This window comes from Exophiala viscosa (assembly GCF_022695815.1).
Source record: "Exophiala viscosa unplaced genomic scaffold EDD37scaffold_4, whole genome shotgun sequence".
NCBI classification, from domain to species: domain Eukaryota; kingdom Fungi; phylum Ascomycota; class Eurotiomycetes; order Chaetothyriales; family Herpotrichiellaceae; genus Exophiala; species Exophiala viscosa.
In genome coordinates, this window is record NW_026944356.1 from 1,529,535 (window position 1) to 1,547,930 (window position 18,396).

Below are 18,396 nucleotides of genomic sequence, written 5' to 3' on the forward strand. Positions count from 1 at the left end.
CTTTCCCCATACAAAATAACTGATACTAGCCCGTCCAGATTGCTAGTCAAATCTTCTTATCTGAAAGGTTCCACCTTTGCACGTCACGCCTATCATAACAGAAAGATCCTGCTAGTCTCGGTCTTCTCGGTGTTCTCGGCCGTCAGCGTAGATCGATGAGCCTCATCCGCCCCTCCCTTTCTTATCGTCAAAAGTAGGTGGTTCTAGATTTCATACGTTATCCTCGGCACTCGCATAACAGTCCTGTCGAGGCCACCGACTCCAGGGCAGCGGATCGCAACGCGGATATCAGCCGGATCAGAGCTGTTGTTATTGTCTAGCCCACGGGCTATGGGGAAGAACCAATACGTTGCTGAGTAAGGGGTCGGTATGTGTTGGGACTATTGGGGTGTGAGGTACGTTTTCATAACAGGACGCCCAGTTCATGCGACGACATGCGGTAAAGCATCACAGCAGCTGTAGTAATGGGAAAATCAATCGTTATCATTGGGGGAGGTGCATTTGGCATCTCAACGGCCTGGCACCTGTCTCAAAGCCTGGGAGAAGGACGAAAGTACAGCTCGATATGTGTGCTTGATCGATTTCCGCCTCCATCGCAGGCAGCTGCGGCGAGCGACATCAACAAGATGATCCGCACACAATACTCAGATCCGGTGTATGTCGATTTAGCGATGAGCGCTATGAAGGCATGGACAGACCCAACTTCGATATTCAACAAGCATTTCCATCAATCAGGCTGGTTGCTATGTGCCAGTGGGAGCAGTGTCCCGTTCATCGAGGAGAGTGCGCATAATGCCCTAAGAAAGGGTGTACGTGATGTTCGTTTCATAAAAACAGCAGAAGTGAGATCGATATGGCCTGTCTTTACTGGCTCAATGAAGGACTGGAAGATTTTGTCTGATCCAGCAGCAGGTTGGGCAGCATCAAACAACATTCTACTCGAGATGGCAGAAGAGAGTGCTGCTCGTGGAGTCTCATTCATCTCAGGAAATGCAGGGCACGTACAAAGCCTTCTTCTCAATGAGTCTTGTACTGGGGTGCGCACTGTTGATGGCACAATTTACCATGCAGATCATGTCGTCCTAGCCGCTGGCGCGAATACGGCGTCTTTGATTGATATGGAAGGACAACATTGTGCTCTGGGTCACACTGTTTGCTTTATCAAGCTTCGACCCGAAGAGGTCGAGCGGTATCAGCAGATGACACTAATCGCCAACATAGAAGAAGGTGAGAACTTGTAAAAAAAAGAGCGGTAGGCGAAACCGAGCTGACAAGTTCGATAGGATGTATCTTTCCGCCCGATGAAACGAACACCATCAAGATCGCCTCTGTACACTTTGTCTCGAACTACAACAATTCAACAGTACCAGGCGTTTCACTACCCAGGTACCGCGAGGACAACCCTCGCGACGACGTCCCCGACGAAATCCAAAGACGTCTACGAGGCTGGGTTCGTGAGGTCATGCCAGAATTGGCCGAGCGGCCTTGGTCCGAAACACGAATATGCTGGTGAGTGCACTCCCAATCCCCTGTTAACCGCGGCCGTGGCTGACGGATGGGCTCAGGGACACCGAAACTGCAAACGAAGATTTCGTTATTTGCAGACATCCTCGACAGAAAGGCCTCATAATCACCACAGGTGGCTCCGGCCATGCTTTCAAGTTCCTACCCACTCTCGGAACATTCGTTTCGCAGGTGCTTGAAGGGACTTTGCCCAGAGTACTGGAAGAAAAATGGCAATGGGGATCGTCGACATCGGTAACCAATAAACACAAAGCCAAACCTATGTTCGCAGCACCGATCCAGGAGCTGAGCGATCTTCCTGGGTGGCAATCATGCTCCGCCAAACTGTAGTCGCAGATCTGGAAGAGTCTGGAAACAACATAACATAATTCCTCAATACGATATCAAGCTCGACGCTAATGAGCTAGTAAGCGGCTTGTTTTCTTCGTTGTATGCTTGTGCAGGTCCAGGCAGGCTCGCACAAGAAGCGGGTAAGGCTGAAGGTCCCGGAGCATTGCGCATGCCTCGTTACCGAGATCCATGATAAGCAGGAACAGAAGCGATAGTCCAGGGCTGCAATCTGGACCGACATGCTCCGATCCGCTCCCGGTCAATCTTAGCCTTTCGGTGCTGTCGGTGATCCGGTCCACTTCCACTGTGGACCATGATAGGAGTATCCAGCCTCGCCAGGATTGCGGAGGATACGCATCACCTTGTTCTATGGGTAGCATACCACACAGGCAGAGCAGAATCGATGGATGAATATTCAGCCGTGATCGACTTACCTTGCGGTGGCGAGCAGGGACGATATGAATGTTGCTCAAGAAGTGTGAACAGTGCTGTAAATAAGGACAACGACCAATCATGGCTACAAACTTCAAGGTTCTGATCGTCGGCGCAGGTATGGGCTTAGACTGCATTGATCCCGACCGAGACTGACCTATTCGTATCAGGTGTCACAGGCTTGTCTCTTGCTCATGGCTTGCGAAAGGTATGCCCCAAGTGCTAGACCCCGGTCACAGCTTTAGGGTGACGTATGAGTGGTATTGCTGACATGATACCCTCCAGCAAGGTATCGAGTATGAGATCTTCGAGAAACATGGCGGTGCCACCCGACACCGTGACTGGGGCATCACCGTCCACTGGGCGGTACAGTTCATGGAGCTCTACCCCGAGGACATGGGACAACGTCTTCGCAAGGCGCAAGTCATTGTTCAGAGAGACAACAAAGTCCAGGAGCAGGTCGAATTCCACAACGGTGAGACAGGAGAGGTCTTCAAGCACATTCCATTGGGTCCAGCGAAACGGTACAGCCAAAAGAAGATCAGGCAGGCTTTGACACAGGAGATCCCAGTCCAGGTAACTATATCCCAGCTTGGTCGACAATGAAATTATAAGTATTGACCAGGTTACAGTACAACAAGGAAATGAAAACAATCAAAGAGCTGCCAAACGGGGTCGAAGTAGTCTTCGCGGATGGGACGACCGCCACAGGCACTCTTGTAGTATGCTGCGATGGAGCTCAATCTCCGTCAAGACAACTTCTCTTTGCCAACAAGGAGGACGCCAAATGGAAACCTCTGCCGGGATTCATTCTCAACAACTTTTGGATGCAATATCCTGTCGACCGGGCACTCAAGATCAAAGAGGGGCTGAGTGCCTTCATGGACATTGCAGTTCATCCGAACGGTACGTATTATGGTTTGATACGTGAGTCTTCTCCAATCTCCCTGCTTGGGCTAGGATCGACTTAACTGACTCTCAGATAGCCCTTGACATTGATGATCCGGACAAGCCAGAATCCTGGAAATTTCAAGTTTTCATGGCGATGAAAGCCAACATACCACCTGAAGAAGACAGTTCAGAAAGAAGGTTCGCAATAGTCAAGGAGGCAGGAAAAGCCTTTGCCGAGCCCTTCCGGTCCGCTATAGAATGGATGCCTGAAGGGACGTTCATCAGCACTGATAGGTATGGTACCTGGGAGAGCATTCCATGGGACAACAAGAATGGACGAGTTCTCCTTGCAGGAGATTGTGCTCATTCTATGACAGCACGTAAGTCATCCCTGGTTTGAGATGTCCAAAAGCCTGATCTGACATTCGCCCTATAGATCGTGCACAAGGACTCAATCATGCGTTACAGGATGTTTTGAACCTCGTCCATGCAATACCTGAGATTGCCGCAGGGAAGCTGGATCTGAAGGAATTTGCCGATAGCTACATGGCAGAAGTGGTCGAACGAGGGGCCGATGAAGTCCGGATGTCACTGAAGCAAGGTCTGGCTGTGCATAATTGGGGTCAGAACAAGGATATGCCCATCGTGAAGATTGGCACCACTCCTTTGCATATGGAGCAGACCCTTGTCCCACTACCCACGCAAGGCGAGGCTGTCTAGAGGCTGAACTGCGTCGTTTGATGAACGATGTTAAAGACCTTTCTGGAAGATCATGTCAAATGGTTCGCTTCCTACAATATGAAAGTTTTTGCCCTGAAATCGTTCACCTGACATTGTCGTCAATGCATGCATGTCAAATCCCAAAGCTTTTGGAGCATTTTGCTTCCAGCGCGATTCCTGACTGAACTATTCTGGAGGAGGTGCTCGCCATCTGTACTTGTGTCCTGGATGGTCGTCGAGCAGCCATGGCGTACCAAAGAATTGCTCTCGAGCCGTTTCACCCTCTTTCTTTGGCGGTGACCTGAAATGACCCCGACGCTTCAGTTCGGGGAACACAAACTCAATAATGTCCTCAAAACTGCCCGGATTCGTGACGTGCGATAGGTTGAAACCATCGATGTCAGCAACCTCAACCCACTGTTCGAGCTTGTCGACCACAGTCTTTGGACTGCCAACCGCCTTGGCAGAGAATCCGCCCAGTATCAGATATTCAGCAATTGTTGCCTTGTTCCACTTCAAATCCTTGCTGCCAGGGACGGTTTCTGTCCATCCATTTATGATTGATTGTATCATAGGCATCTTTGCGAATCTGAAATCTTCGTCATCAGCGTAGGTCGACATATCAACACCGGTCCAGCCCCCGAAGAGCGCCAAAGCACCTTCGGTGTTTCCATATGAAAGTAACTCGGCGTGCTTGGCTTGCGCAGCCTCATCGGTTTCAGCCACGATGATGCACATGCTGGCGATGACTTTCACATGATAAGGATCACGACCTTCATCCCTAGCCAGCTGCCGAATGGCGTCCACTGAGGGACGAAGCTTCTCCGGCAACTGAGCGCCAGCAAAGATCACCTCTGCATGTTTCGCACCAAAGGCACGGCCTGTCTTCGAAGTCCCAGCCTGGAAGAGGAATGGAGTTCGCTGTGGTGATGGCTCACAAATATGTGGTCCCGGCACGTTGAAAAACTCGCCTTTGTGATTAATCTGCCTGACGCGATCCGCCACGGCCCAGATGCCGGTGTCTCTATCTTCCACCACGGCATCATCTCGCCAGCTACTCTCCCATAGCTTGTACAGGACCTCCATATATTCCTCGGCGAGGGCGTATCGCTTATCATGCTCGACCTGGTCCGTCAGACCGAAGTTGCGGGCAGCACTGTCCAGGTAGGACGTCACAATGTTCCAGGCTACGCGGCCATCGCTCAGGTGATCGACGGTCGAAAATCGCCGGGCCAGAGAATATGGTTGCTCATACGTCGTGCTTGCGGTGACGCCAAACACCAGATTCTTTGTGACGGCAGTCATAGCCGGCACCAGATACAAGGGATCATTGACTGGAAATTGAGCGCCGACCCCAATCGCTGGTCCATGATTGGCTGGCCCTTTGTAGACGTCGTAACATCCCAGGACGTCCGCGAGAAAAAGAGCATGAAATCCGGCTTCGTCGAGAAGTTTGGCCAAGTCTGTCCAGAAACTCAGCTTCTTATATTGAGTGGTTTTGTTGCGAGGGTGTCGCCAGAGTCCCGGTGACAGATGGCATGGAGTGTTCATGGCAAAGGCGTTGAGGATCCATTCCTTAGACTTCTTGGTGCCATTCGTGCCATTCGTGCCGTTGTGAGTGACCGTACCGGTCGACCCGTTCGTCTTTGGTGCCTCCGGCTGGCCGTTGTTGACGTCCACCATCTTGATGATTTCGACAGTTTCTTTCTCTGTGTCGAGCTTCGACGTGTTGAGAACCAATTTTGATAAGCAATGTTCGGGAAGGGGATGCAGGTCGTCTCTGTATGGCGACACTGTTGAACGTTCTGACCGCAACGCGCTCGGGGTATGTCGCCATACGGCGATCCTCCGGATTCGCACGCCATCGTTTCAAACAGCACGCCATATTTCCATCCAGCACTCATCTGTTCCAGTTGCCACAGGTCGTCGAAGTGGGGCATGTCCTCAAAGTGCTAAGCATTAACTCTGGATGTGCTACTGCAAGTTGGATTTCAGTGTCCCAATCACTTTTACCGGCATCTATGCCCGCGGCGCCTGTAGGATCAGGCAGGTGCTGCAGATTCATCTCGCCTTGCTCTTTTCTGAGACACGTGAGTCTTAGCAGACTCTGGATACTTGAGCAATGTCAAAGAACAGTGGGAGAGTGGGCATAGTTCCTTCTTGTCAAATTATTCTGTAGCAGATGCTGGACCACATCCCCCTTCGATCATGGAAATCAGGTACCACCACGACGCGCTGCATCGCCATCTCAGCCGTAGTAAACGCGTTTAATAGGTCCAATGCACTGCCGTTGTAGTGCGGTGGAGCATTAGTGCCATCAAAAAACGAGGGCCAACCCCTATCGCACCCTACGGACACTACTGACCACCGATAACTTTCCTGACGCCTCTTAAAGATGGTCCCTACCTACTCTAGTGACAGAGAGTGTCAATTTCTCCTTCAGGGTTGAAATCTGCCGGGGCTGACCAAAAGATCACACGCTTGCGATGAGGCAAGGCTGAAACACCGATATCGTGGGAGAACATCCTGATTGTGATAGGTCGTCACTCCTTCAAATATTGGTGTGAGGTGATGACTGGCTGGCGTTTTGTGTTTTCGGTTCAAAGGTTGAAGCCGTACTACACGATAAGAAAGCTCTTTCCTGATCAAGTCGAAGGCTGGTTCAGTGTCGCCATCAACGCCAATATCACGCCATTGACTAGGGATTGGTGATCGGGCCTAAAACAAATCCCAGCCGTCATTACAACACTTCACACATTCAATCTTACCGTAGCGGCTCAGATTTTCTCCTGCTCTCCAGGATGCATGGTCCCCCTTCACGGGTAGGTGGCCATGCATCAGCGTGCCAGTCCCATCTTCCCCCTCAATGATGATCCACGATACTCGCGTCGTTGCAGCACGCAAATGTCCGCAAAAGCACGTGCTGGCATCTGCTCGTTCTTGCCTTCCCGAGCCGTCTTGTTGTGGAGCGATGTCGTGCTTGCCCAGGAGACCAACAATTCGTCTCACTTATCGCGACCGGCACAGGCATCTTGGTAGAATGTCCAACAAGGTCACCAAAGCGGATCTAACATCTCGGAAGTGATATGTCACAATTAGGAGCTGGTGAATGCATTGCAAATTTTGCGGGATCGGCAATGGAACAACGACGGATACAGTGACTTCTCCTTATGTACTTATCAAGCCTAGGAAAGCGACTTCAACAAAAGATTTGCAATGGCATTCCTACGGATATTTGGGATAGGGAAGAAGCTGGTGACTGAGCCTCCTATAGCGCCTGCTAGTGTTGAGAAGCGGAACGACCAAAAGGAGACTACGCCCACGTCTCTGCAAATTCCAGAAAGGCAAAGTGCCCTCCTACTTCATGGCCCTCGACAGCCATATGCTGCGATTGACGACCATGGTATACCAGTACCCTCCGAGGACAGAGAAGTCCTCGTGAAGAACGTCGTACTCGGCCTCAACCCCATAGATTGGAAAGCCCCAGATTTTAACTTCGGCATTCCAACCCTTCCTTATGTCTCTGGTCGTGAACTCGTCGGTCAGGTCGTCACCGTGTCAAAGAAGAACTCACGACTAAAGGTGGGCGATCTTGTCATCGTTGTCTCTACCGACTACCGCGATCTTCGAAAAGCGGCATTCCAACAATATGTCTTAGCAACAGATTACAACCTAGCCAGACTACCCCGTCGCCTGACAGCCGAGTCTGGCTCTGTGCTTGGAGTAGCATTCGTTGCTGCAGCCATCTCATTAGGAATCTGTGCCGGCCTTGACTTCAGCAGTGTCTTGGATGGACCGAACCTACTGTCACTGGTACGGGGACTCGACCCCTCAAAACTAGCCGAGGACATCCGTACCGAATGCCTCGATGGTATCGACGATACGGAGAGAGCAAGAGCGGGTGACTGGCTGGCCATTTGGGGTGGATCAAGTACGACGGCATTCATTGTCAATCAATTAGCACGATTGGCAGGACTGAGAACGATCAGCATCCTCGACGCTCGAAAGCACAGCGTTTGGCTACATTCTTCCACACCCCAGTCACGGCCAGATGTCATCGTTGACAGCCACAATCCCCAGCGCGCTGTTGAGATCGTGAGAGCATCTGCACACGGCAATCTACGATTCGGTTTCGACACGGTGGGGAGGCAGACAGCTGAGCAACTTCTTCATAGCCTTGGGCCAGAGCCCACAGAAACGGTAGAGAAGACGACCCCTTCCACAGAAGACGTTTTCACGCCGCCTGCAACGCCCCCTGCTTCTGCAATTTCACTGTCGACTTTGACGAACAAAACGTCGACCCATTTGATCGGCTTGACCGGTTTGCCCAAGACTTCTCCAGGAACCATCAAGTTCCATGCCGTCCCAATTAAGTTGTTCCATGAAGTTCCTGAACTTGGCGAGGCACTCATGATCTGGCTGGAGAGACTACTGGAGCAAGGATTACTCGAGCCGCCGAGGCTTTTGGGAGTGGAAGAAGGGCTGAAAAATGTCAACGTTGCGCTGGACCGCATGAGGAAAGGAGAGATCAGTGGCGGCAGGATTGCTGTCCGAGTATAGACTTATAGCATAGACCATTGCATTCATATGGAGTATTGGATACCATTATTGCGGCCACGAAATCTATCACTGATCCAAGAAGACCTATACCGAGCATGTCTTAGACACCTCACGGCCAACTCCACCACTCTTCGTGTAAACTCTTGAGATCGACCTCGCCTTCTCTCCGCAGGTAGGGCGTGATGTCCGAATCCTCCTCCCGTTCCTTCTTGGTCCACCCGTTGCCTAACCATCCTACAAACCGATTTCCACTGTCGTGCCAGTACTCGTACTCCCAGTCTTCCCAGCGCGGTTCCTTCCTGACCAGCGTCACCTGCCCTGCACTGCCAGGCCAGATACCGTGAATGCGCTGGCCCGGTTGGCCGCCATTAGCCCAGGAGCTGCAGTTGTCGGTAAGCACCGTTTTGGGGAAGAATGCATCGGCGTAGGCGACAAAGTCATCGGTAGCCTTTTTGGATGGAGACATGGACTTGATGCCCTGTGAAGATACTTTGCGCAGGAGTTTGGCGTAGTACGTCAATTGCACCTCGCAGCTGTGCGGAACTGTGCCGGACGGTCCAGCGCCATGCGGGCCGTGGATGAGCAGTAAATTCGGAAAGTTTGGCACTGCCAGACCCAGGTAGGTGTACGGCCAGCCGTGGTAGTCGGGGTTGTTGGCGAGCTCTTTGGCCGGGCGTGGTCGCCAAATGTCTTGGAGGTTCCTGCCGTGGGCATGGATGCTGAAGGGTGTGATGAAGTCGATGGCTGCACCGGTAGCACAGAAGATGGCGTCCACTTCGCGGTGCTCGCCCGTGACTGTCTCGATGCCGGTCTTGGTAAAGCGGCGGATCCGATCCTGAATGAAATTGACATTGTCCGCCGTGATGGCTTCCAAGTATCCAGGACCAGGAGTTAGCCTCCGACAGTTGGGATTGAAGTCTGGCACCAAGCTTTTGATTAGCTCGGGCTTGCGGGAGACTCGCTCGGTCATGATCTGGATGAAGCGTTCTCGCATGGCTTCATTCTCGGGTGCTCCACGGAACGTCGATGCGAAGCGCCGCCAGTACTTCGATTCAATCTCCTTTCGAAACTTGAGGTACTCGTCTGGATTCTCTAGTTCTTTCTTCTTCTCCTCTGGATACCATTGCGGTTCGAACGTCCGTTCGTCACCTGCCCAGGACGCGGCGATCCAAGTCTTGTTACGGGCGTAATGGTCGATGTGCTTCGCAACTCGTTGAAGGTTCGGGACAAGTTGGATTCCACTGGCGCCATTACCGATGACCGCCAAACTTTTTCCAGTGGGATCGAAGTTCTTGTCCCAGTTTGAAGCATGTCGGAGATGCCCTTGATACTCGTTGATTCCAGGGTAGTTGGGTAATCTCCAGTCGTTGAAGCGTCCGATGGCTGTGAGTACAAAGTCTGCTTTGTCTTCAAAAGGTTGGTCTTTGCCAAGGTCTGTCCCTGTAATGGTCCATTCGGCGGTACCCTCATCCCAGGTGACGTCGTTGACTTTTCTGCCAAACTTGACATACTTGTACACGTCGTATTTTCGTGCCTGTCCTTGCCAGTAATCTCGGATCTCATGACCCTCGGCGAATTGTTGAGACCATTGCGTGTTCGGGCTGAACGTCGCTTGGTAAACGTGAGCTGGGATATCGCATCTCACTCCGGGGTAGACATTCTCCAGCCAGGTTCCGCCCACGTCAGTATTCTTCTCGAGTATCGTCAGCTGGATCTTTGGGACCTTGGCGGGCAGCAGTATCCCTGCGAGAATTCCTGACAGACCAGCTCCAATGACGGTAACTCTCAAGCTCCGGACCTCGTCAATGTGGTGATCAGGAAGCTCGAGGTTGGAGGCTGGATATGACGAGTGAAGGGTGTTTCCTGGTGTCTCTGCATCGCTTGCTGGCAATATTAGCACCTCTGGACCTTTGCGGCCTGGTGTGATGCCATTTGGCACAATTGCTACCACTTCTTCAGGGTCGGAGGAGGTCAAATTGCCAGAATCGATGCCGTTGAGTTTGTCATGTTTGTCAATTGAGTTTGTCAGGTTTGCACCTTTCCTCTGCGGCAAGATTCCGTCGACTGCTGCTGCTGCCATCTCTTTCCCTTTCCTCTATTCTCACAACAATGTTCCCTCGTGTCTAGAGTTCAATGAATTCTTAACCGTGTATCCATCCGACTTATCAAGGGCACCGCGATCAAGCCGTATCATCCATCGGCCATGGTATTGGACAGTCGTGATCGCACATGCTCCGTCGCAATGGCGAAGGACTTGCGCGCCAACAGCACGCGCAAGCCCCACCGGATGTCGCCATCCTTGGTATGGAGGAACTACTGGTACATCCTCGTATGACAGCAGAACGCACCATCAACACATGGATCTCCAGATGCAGCCAGGCACCTGGGAAGAAGACGGACCATGACAAGGTTCATGATGGGTCTTATCGCCTCGGTTGATGCGGCACATTCGCGCTCAACAATGCACATCTCCTTCCACAGGGCGTGTGACAAAGTCACTTTTTGGAAATTAATTTTCGACTTTGTTTACCACCTCAAGTTGCTGTTGATTCCCGTTTGCAAGGACTCACAGCACACACTTGCTATACCGACAACATGGGCTCTGTTGAGGCACCGGACAGCAATGGGGTCAAACCCAAGAAGCAGCTGATTCTCAATGCCTTCGATATGTACACCGTCGGCCATCTTTCTCCAGGACAGTGGAAGGTACGTTAGTAGGTTCGATGTCGTGCTGCCTAGATGTGCTGGACCGAGACTTCAGGTTGTCTGCGTTGGTGCTGACTGGGTTCTCCAGAATCCCAAGGATCGCTCCGGCACGAAGCGGGATCTCGAGTATTGGACCGATCTTGCAAAAGTCCTGGAGCGTGGAGGAATCAATGCACTCTTTCTTGCCGATACCTACGGGTCTTACAGCACGTACGAAGGCAGCGAGGACAATTGCGTCCGACGCGCTGCCCAATGGCCAATGCTGGATCCAACGATTGTAAGTCGCCTACGCTGAACAGCTTCGACCCAGAGGATGGCTATGGACTGACCCGCACTTGATAGCCCATCTCAGCCATGGCGGCCGTTACGAAGAACTTAGCATTCGGAATTACAGCTTCTACCTCATTCGAGCCACCTTTTCTTCTGGCCAAACGATTCTCCACGCTTGACCACATCACCAAGGGGCGCATCGGATGGAACATTGTCACTTCCTGGAAAAAGGGTGCATTCAAAGCCATCGGAATCAACACCCCAATCGAGCATGACGAGCGATACGCCCAGGCAGATGAGTACATGAGGGTTCTCTACAAGTACGTGTTCTCCGTGGTATCAAGATGCAGATTGACTGATTGACTGGAAAGGCTCTGGGAAGGATCATGGGCAGATGATGCTCTGAACCCAGACGCTGCCACAGATGTATACATCGATCCCGACAAGGTCCGCACCATTCACCATCACGGCAAATATTTCAATCTCGAAACTCGACACATCGTGGACCCGTCGCCTCAGCGCACCCCGTTCCTGTTTCAAGCAGGGACATCCACAGCAGGATCAGCTTTTGCAGCCGACCACGCCGAAGCCATATTTGTGTCCTCACACGATCCCAAGGTACTCCGGCCCAAGATTGACAACATTCGGAAGCTCGCGAAAGAACGGGGACGCGATCCGAAGTCTATCAAAGTCGTTGCGACTTTCACTCCAATCATTGGACGAACGGAAGAAGAAGCGCGTCAAAAGTACGAAGACGCGAAGAAATATGCCTCGACGATAGGCGGCCTAGTCTTGTTCTCCGGCTGGACAGGGATCGATATCTCTACGATACCCCTTGATAAGGATATCACCACGGAGGACTCGAAGGAAGCGCACAAAGTAAGGAGCATTCTCGACGCATTCACGACTACATCCGAGACCATACCACGCTGGACTCCGAGAGTTGTGTCCGAGAAAGCTGCCATCGGTGGTCTAGGACCTCTTGGTATAGGCACTCCTGAGCAAGTTGCGGATGTCTTGGAGAAGTGGGTTGAAGAGGCAGATGTGGACGGCTTCAACCTGGCCTATATCACGACGCCTGGTTCCTTTGAGGACGTGGTGGATCTGCTCGTTCCTGAGCTTAGACGCAGGGGCATATACCCCGAGGCTCGATCTGCCGACGAGAAACCTTTGACGCAGCGTGAGAAGGTTTATGGGCCCGGCCAAGCCGGTCTCAGGGACGACCACACGGGCGCAAAGTACAAGTACGACGTGTATGACCAGAACGTCAAAGACGAGTCGGTTGAGACCGAGGCGCCCGTAGTCTCAGAACAGCAAGCTTAAGAATGGCGGAATTTGGACCACAGTAGCCCAACATGCAGAGCCGAGCCTTGGTGCTGTCCCTTAAGATCCACAAAGATATCTGATGCGGCTCATAAAGTCAGGGCGTTGTTATCGGAGCCTCAACAACAACTGACAGCGCGTTGGTCGCCTGAATTGGAATGGACATTATTGCGTGCTACGTTTTTCTCCACAGTGTCGGCCTCAACCACCGAAATATTCCAAAAACAGTGTGAGAACAAGAATTCGAGATGGCGCAATTTGGGCCCTTGATGATGAATCTGCTCAAGCCTTGAGTTTCGGTATTTGACCGCGAACAAAGCCGATCTGGATGATACGGAACATGCAATGCCTTATCTGCAGCATTACGATTGATGAAAGACATTACAAGACCGATACAGCCTCGCCCCATTTGTCGATCAATATGGTGTTCACTCTCACATACCTAGGTACCTTGTTCCTCTTGTTGCTGCAGACACCTTCGGGGTCAATGCCGCCCACGAGCACGCCATAACAGCTACCGATACCCGGAGCGTCCCTCAACGGAGTACAACGCATCCTGATGTCGACATCGACAACGTTTTCCACTAAACGCGCATGGTGCTGCTTGTCAGGGCGGGTTCCAGAGTTGTGGAAATATGCATGCCCGCCACGAAGAGTCGACGGCCGTTCTCGAACGACCACGTCGTCTACGTTATCGTCCGCACGCTTGCAGAAAGAAGCTCCCGTCTCTCTGGGACGGGAAACTCTGACTGAGTTTTCACTACGTTCACCGGTCCCCAGGTCCTTATAATCGGTATTCGCCCAGCTACGTGCTTCAACTTCGCATCTGACCCGGGTCGTCCCATCATATTCATTCCTGATTCGCTCAGCAGGACTTCTTACACATACTGCTGCCGCCATGGGCTCACTCGGAAGAGATCTTGAGATCAACACGAACGAGAAGACTTCCACTGTCCGCGACCATACCATCGACAGTGATGCTCCGTCTTCGCCCACCGACCATCGAAATGCAGTCTTGTCGTCTTTCTCCGCAGAGGAGGACAAGGCTGTCATGCGAAAAGTCGACCGTCGCTTTCTGTTACTGATTGGTCTCATGTACATGCTCAAGAATGTTGACTATACCAATGCGGCGACCGTGAAGGTTCTTCAGGTCGGTGAGCCGAGAAACATATTGAAGCAGCTCCACATGACTGCGGACGAGTACAATTGGGTTCAGAGCATATACTTCGTGAGTCTTGTTGTCACTTGTGATGCTCCAGCTGCTGATAACGGCTCAAAGATTAGTTACATTGTCTTCGAAGTGCCAAGCAATCTGATCTTGAAGAAGGCAACACCCAGAAACTGGCAATTCAGAATCATTGCTAGCTGGGGCGTGGTAAGTCTTCCACTTGTTGGGCTCCTGCAGCGTGCTGATGATAGTGTTCTAGGTCCTCGCCTGCCATGCTGCCGTCAAGAACAAGCAGGGTCTCTATGCTGCACGCTTCTTCCTTGGGATGATGGAGGCAGGATTGTTCCCCGGCCTCGCAGCTCAACTATGTTCGTGGTACCGTAGCGATGAAATGGGCAAGCCTATCATGTGGATGTTCGGTTTCCAGAACTGTGCCGGTATCGTTGGGTCGCTTATCGCCTACGGTGTTTCTTACATGAACGGCCTCGGTGGTCTCAGTGGTTGGCAATGGTTCGTATTTATCCCTGTCCGAAACCACATCTGCGTTGCTGACCCATCATCATAGGGTATACCTTCTCGAAGGACTCTTTACGATCCTCTTCGCATTTGTGGTCTACTTTACCCTGCCCGATTATCCCAAGTCTCCCCGTTCCGCCAAATGGCTCACACCTCGGGAGCAAGAATACCTCGAACTACGTCTCACTGAGAATGCTCCGCGCACACACGACAAGGCCTTCGACCGAGCCGAAGTACTTGCGTCGCTACGCGATCCGCGAACCTACTCATTCTGCGCCTCGCAAGTCCTGATGAACCTCGGCGGTTACGGCCTGTCATGGCAATTGCCCACCATCACCACAGCCCTGGGCTTTGCTGGACTCCCTCGCAACCAGCTTCTCAACATCCCTCCCGCCGCAGCAAGTGTCTTGGCAATCATTTTCGCCGGCTGGTTCCTCAAGCGCGCCTACTTGACACGCCCAGAGTTCATCATGATCATCTGTGCTGGAGCTTTGAGCTTCTTCGTGATCCTCTGCACCGACGTCTCGAAAGTCGCGATCTACATCGGGTGCATATTCGGCACCATGTTCTATGCCGTGTATTTCATCCCATTCTGGGCATGGCGGTCTGGCTCGCTCATTGGAACTACCGGTACGGCATTCACGCTCGCCTTCCAGTCCTGCATCGGACAAGTGGGCGGTGTTGTTGGTCCGCAGTTGTTCCAGTCAAAGTACGCGCCCGACTATAAGGTGTCCTTCGGCATTTGTGCTGGTGCCATCGGGGCCAGTTGGATTGCCAATTGTTTCACTTGGTACCTAACTTGGCGGAACGAGAAGGACATTCAACGTGTTCGAAGGCTCAGGATCAAGGCCAACAAGGAGGGCGCTGTGTTTATAGGAGACGATGTCAAGCTATAAGCGGTAGATTTGCAGTGCTGGAATGCTGTGGCCATGTCAAAACATACCAAAAGTGACAATGGAGAAGTTTGGGAGGTAGTCGAGTGCTCCAGTCATGGGGAGGGTCGAAGTTGTACATAGTGGGTGGTCAGTGAACTGGTCAAGCGGTTCTTCAGCTTCTCCTGCAGCAATTTGAAGTGAGATAGAGGTCGAATTGACCTATGATGCCAAGGAGTGACTGTGTTTCTTCCCCGTGCCGCCAAGGAGATTTTTGTTCCCGTTCCTGCCGTAAGTCGTCGAACGTACCGAAATCCCTTGAGATGGTGCAATATGACCCGCAGATGGTGAGCTGATATTCGTCGACCAGGGGAATGATCGACATGCAGCATGCTTTCCCGGCACTACATGACAAGGATCCATCGTGGTATCGTTCCCAGCGACAGGAAGTTGCCGCCTGGTGAGAGATGCTGGTTGCTCTACATGTGGTTGATAGATGAATTGCTTTCGGTAGATATGGCGTGCTTGCGGCTACTGCATGGACCATGACTGGTCTTGATCTTTGCCAATACGCCGAGGACAACTAGTCATTCGCCGAGAAGCCTCGTTTGGTGAGGTGTTCTGCGCCTCAAGAGGTACATAAGATTTCCAAACCCATGGGCAGAGACGGCTCCATAACCTTTTCGAAGACTATTGCCAGAGCAGGAGGTTGAGCAAAAATTCATCACCATGTCTCAGCATGCCTCGAACGGAAAGCACGTGGAGCTTCAAGACGTCAATGAAGCTGCCGTTGAGAAGCATCCCGGTAAGTGATCAGTCTCCCCTTCTCTCGTCTGTCATGCTGACCATGTTGATGCAGTGCGTTGGTACCATAGCACCTTCTATAATGCCACTATCCTTGGGCTCTGCAACTTCGCTGCCCCAGGAATATGGGGTGCCATGAACTCCCTGGGAGCTGGTGGGGAGGAAAAGCCGCATCTGGTCAATGCGGCGAACGGCATGTCGTTTTCTCTCATGGTTGTGTCGTGCTTCTTCTCGTCCATCCTGACAAAGTACATCAGCATCAAGGGTGCCTTGTTATTTGGGACACTGGGCTATGCACCCTATGCCGCGGGCCTGTACACGAACAACCGCTTCGGGACCGAGTGGTCCGTACTTTTTGGTGCTGCCTGCTGTGGAATCAGCGCTGGTGTCTTCTGGGCATCCGAGGCGGCTATTGCATTGGCGTACCCTGAACCGTACAACAAGGGACGATTGCTGGGCTACTGGCTGACATATCGCCTTGGAGGTCAAATCCTGGGTGGTGCAATCAACCTCGGCATCAACGCTGATCGTAATGAGGCTGGCAAGGTCAGTTACACCGTGTACCTGGTCTTCATCGCGTTACAGGCTTGTGGCCCTTTTGTGGCATTGCTGCTGGATCCTCCAAGAAAAGTGGAGAGGACGGATGGAGTTAAAGTGGATTTGAGCATATTCAACCATCCATGGCTGGAAGTCAAGTTGATGGTCAGGACGTTCTTTAGCAAGAACTTTCTGTTGCTGCTCCTATTCATTGGGCAGGCAGTATATGCTGAAGCCGTGTTCTTCACCTACCTATCACTCTGGTTCAGCGTGCGCGCAAGGGCGCTTGGCTCGTTCCTTTCCGGCATCATTGCTGTGACTTGTGGGAATCTTCTCGGTGTCTGGCTTGATCGTACGTCAATCAACTTGAAGACAAGGTCCAGGGCAGCATTCGCGGTCATAATGACTTTGCAAGGTGCATGGTGGATATGGGCGACAGTCCTGGTGACCCGGTTCCGTCACACCCAGCCAACATATGACTGGAGTAGTAGTGGATTCGGGCACGCTTTTGCTCCGTACTTGCTATTGACTACAGGCTTTCAGATCAACTACATGTTCTGCTATTTCATGATTGGGCAATTGGCAAAAGATCCAAGCGAGGTCATCCGGTACGCCGCATTGCTGAGAGGAACGGAGAGTGCGTGGCAAGCGGTGAGCTATGGGCTCAACTCGATCACAATCTTCGCTCAGGTTGGCGGTGTGTATATCAACTTTGGATTGTGGGCTGCTGCGCTGTGGCCTGCTTGGTTGGTTGTTAGACAGTTCGGCAACGATCACCTCGCCACGGCTGTATTAGCTTGACACGCCTATTAAAGGAGCCAGAGATGCTTGCTTCGACACACTTCACAGAGGGCGATGATGAGGCGACCATGCCTGAGCGCGGAGATGCTTGTCAGTTGAGAATGTACGCAACACCGGGTCCATTAAGAGTCCGGTTGTTGGTGATCCATGTGACAGATGAAGACATGCGTAGAAGTGGGATGATATCACGGTGCGGTGGGAGAAAGGGAGAAGAGAGTACATCCGGTTAAATGATGCTCTGTTCACTCTGTGACAAGAGCATTCGATTGGTTCCATACTTGTTGATCAAGATGGACCCTTTTAAAGATTAGATTGTCTCTTATCTTCCAATCCGCCTCCTGAGCGTCCCAATCCGTATGCTTGCCACCGATTCTACGGGACTGGCTCTCTCCCAAAATCTCATGGTGAGTCTAATACACCGCCAAGTACTCGACTGACTGCTTCAAGTTCTCGAGCGTGGCTGCTAGTTCTTTAGTGTCAAATGCAAGTATTCTATTGAACTCTCTGGTTATTGCAGAGGCACTCGACCCGAGTTCGTCGATGGTCATCTCCTTTAGTCGTGACTCATCGAGTTTCTGTCGATTCATCTCACTGCATTTTTCGAGGTCCGTGTAGAATCGGTATTCGTTGCGGTGCGGTTGTCGTGCCTCTTCACTCAAGAACCAGCGGAGTGCGATGAGACGGATCGTCAATAGGAGGGCACCCGGTACATTTACAAGGAGAAACTCCACAGACTCGCGAAGCGTCATTTCTCCGTACAAGAGGAAAACTTTATTAGGCTTTGCCTGTGCCACCCATTAGTATGAGGCTTGAAATGTGGCTTGAGAGAAGACTTCACACGGCGAAGAAAGATCCGGATGTTGGTGGGTACCAGCCAGGACTGACGGGGTCTGAGCCTGATCCGAGAGAGAATGTTGCGATACTTGATACTGGTCACCGCAA

General features: G+C 51.9%; 9 protein-coding genes across 9 annotated transcripts; 6 read left to right on the forward strand and 3 right to left on the reverse strand.

Annotated features, from left to right (window-relative positions):
• The first annotated feature begins 32 nt into the window (after window positions 1–32).
• Window positions 33–1,935, forward strand: EDD37DRAFT_629092 (sarcosine oxidase). The gene is made up of 3 exons (XM_062816485.1): window positions 33–1,227; window positions 1,284–1,509; window positions 1,566–1,935. Exons 1-3 carry the CDS (start codon window positions 465–467, stop codon window positions 1,852–1,854), a joined length of 1,278 nt encoding a protein of 425 aa, XP_062671100.1. The 5' UTR covers window positions 33–464; the 3' UTR covers window positions 1,855–1,935.
• EDD37DRAFT_380597 (uncharacterized protein) lies at window positions 1,928–3,990 on the forward strand. Its single transcript, XM_062812087.1, has 6 exons — window positions 1,928–2,404; window positions 2,457–2,494; window positions 2,572–2,862; window positions 2,919–3,213; window positions 3,273–3,557; window positions 3,614–3,990. The coding sequence occupies exons 1-6, from the start codon at window positions 2,368–2,370 to the stop codon at window positions 3,895–3,897; spliced, it is 1,230 nt and encodes a 409-aa protein (XP_062671101.1). The 5' UTR covers window positions 1,928–2,367; the 3' UTR covers window positions 3,898–3,990.
• Window positions 3,991–4,083: 93 nt separating this feature from the next.
• EDD37DRAFT_562610 (alkanesulfonate monooxygenase) lies at window positions 4,084–5,580 on the reverse strand (the record flags this gene model as incomplete). The annotated part of the gene is made up of 1 exon (XM_062813923.1): window positions 4,084–5,580. The coding sequence occupies one exon, from the start codon at window positions 5,578–5,580 to the stop codon at window positions 4,084–4,086; it is 1,497 nt and encodes a 498-aa protein (XP_062671102.1).
• Window positions 5,581–7,025: 1,445 nt separating this feature from the next.
• On the forward strand, window positions 7,026–8,512 carry EDD37DRAFT_380600 (oxidoreductase). Its single transcript, XM_062812088.1, has one exon. It carries the CDS (start codon window positions 7,114–7,116, stop codon window positions 8,455–8,457), a length of 1,344 nt encoding a protein of 447 aa, XP_062671103.1. The 5' UTR covers window positions 7,026–7,113; the 3' UTR covers window positions 8,458–8,512.
• Window positions 8,478–10,555, reverse strand: EDD37DRAFT_629095 (uncharacterized protein). The gene has a single exon (XM_062816486.1). The coding sequence runs from the start codon at window positions 10,535–10,537 to the stop codon at window positions 8,567–8,569; it is 1,971 nt and encodes a 656-aa protein (XP_062671104.1). The 5' UTR covers window positions 10,538–10,555; the 3' UTR covers window positions 8,478–8,566.
• Window positions 10,556–10,795: 240 nt separating this feature from the next.
• On the forward strand, window positions 10,796–12,844 carry EDD37DRAFT_380706 (luciferase-like domain-containing protein). Its single transcript, XM_062812089.1, has 4 exons — window positions 10,796–11,163; window positions 11,219–11,440; window positions 11,506–11,753; window positions 11,805–12,844. The coding sequence occupies exons 1-4, from the start codon at window positions 11,053–11,055 to the stop codon at window positions 12,754–12,756; spliced, it is 1,533 nt and encodes a 510-aa protein (XP_062671105.1). The 5' UTR covers window positions 10,796–11,052; the 3' UTR covers window positions 12,757–12,844.
• Window positions 12,845–13,654: 810 nt separating this feature from the next.
• EDD37DRAFT_608673 (MFS transporter) lies at window positions 13,655–15,336 on the forward strand (the record flags this gene model as incomplete). The annotated part of the gene is made up of 3 exons (XM_062815071.1): window positions 13,655–14,131; window positions 14,184–14,434; window positions 14,490–15,336. 3 exons carry the CDS (start codon window positions 13,655–13,657, stop codon window positions 15,334–15,336), a joined length of 1,575 nt encoding a protein of 524 aa, XP_062671106.1.
• A 705-nt stretch (window positions 15,337–16,041) lies between these two features.
• On the forward strand, window positions 16,042–17,536 carry EDD37DRAFT_686509 (uncharacterized protein; the record flags this gene model as incomplete). Its single annotated transcript, XM_062819916.1, has 2 exons — window positions 16,042–16,117; window positions 16,172–17,536. The coding sequence occupies 2 exons, from the start codon at window positions 16,042–16,044 to the stop codon at window positions 17,452–17,454; spliced, it is 1,359 nt and encodes a 452-aa protein (XP_062671107.1). The 3' UTR covers window positions 17,455–17,536.
• Window positions 17,537–17,864: 328 nt separating this feature from the next.
• Window positions 17,865–18,203, reverse strand: EDD37DRAFT_608675 (uncharacterized protein; the record flags this gene model as incomplete). The annotated part of the gene is made up of 1 exon (XM_062815072.1): window positions 17,865–18,203. The coding sequence occupies one exon, from the start codon at window positions 18,201–18,203 to the stop codon at window positions 17,865–17,867; it is 339 nt and encodes a 112-aa protein (XP_062671108.1).
• Between the last annotated feature and the right edge of the window lie 193 nt (window positions 18,204–18,396).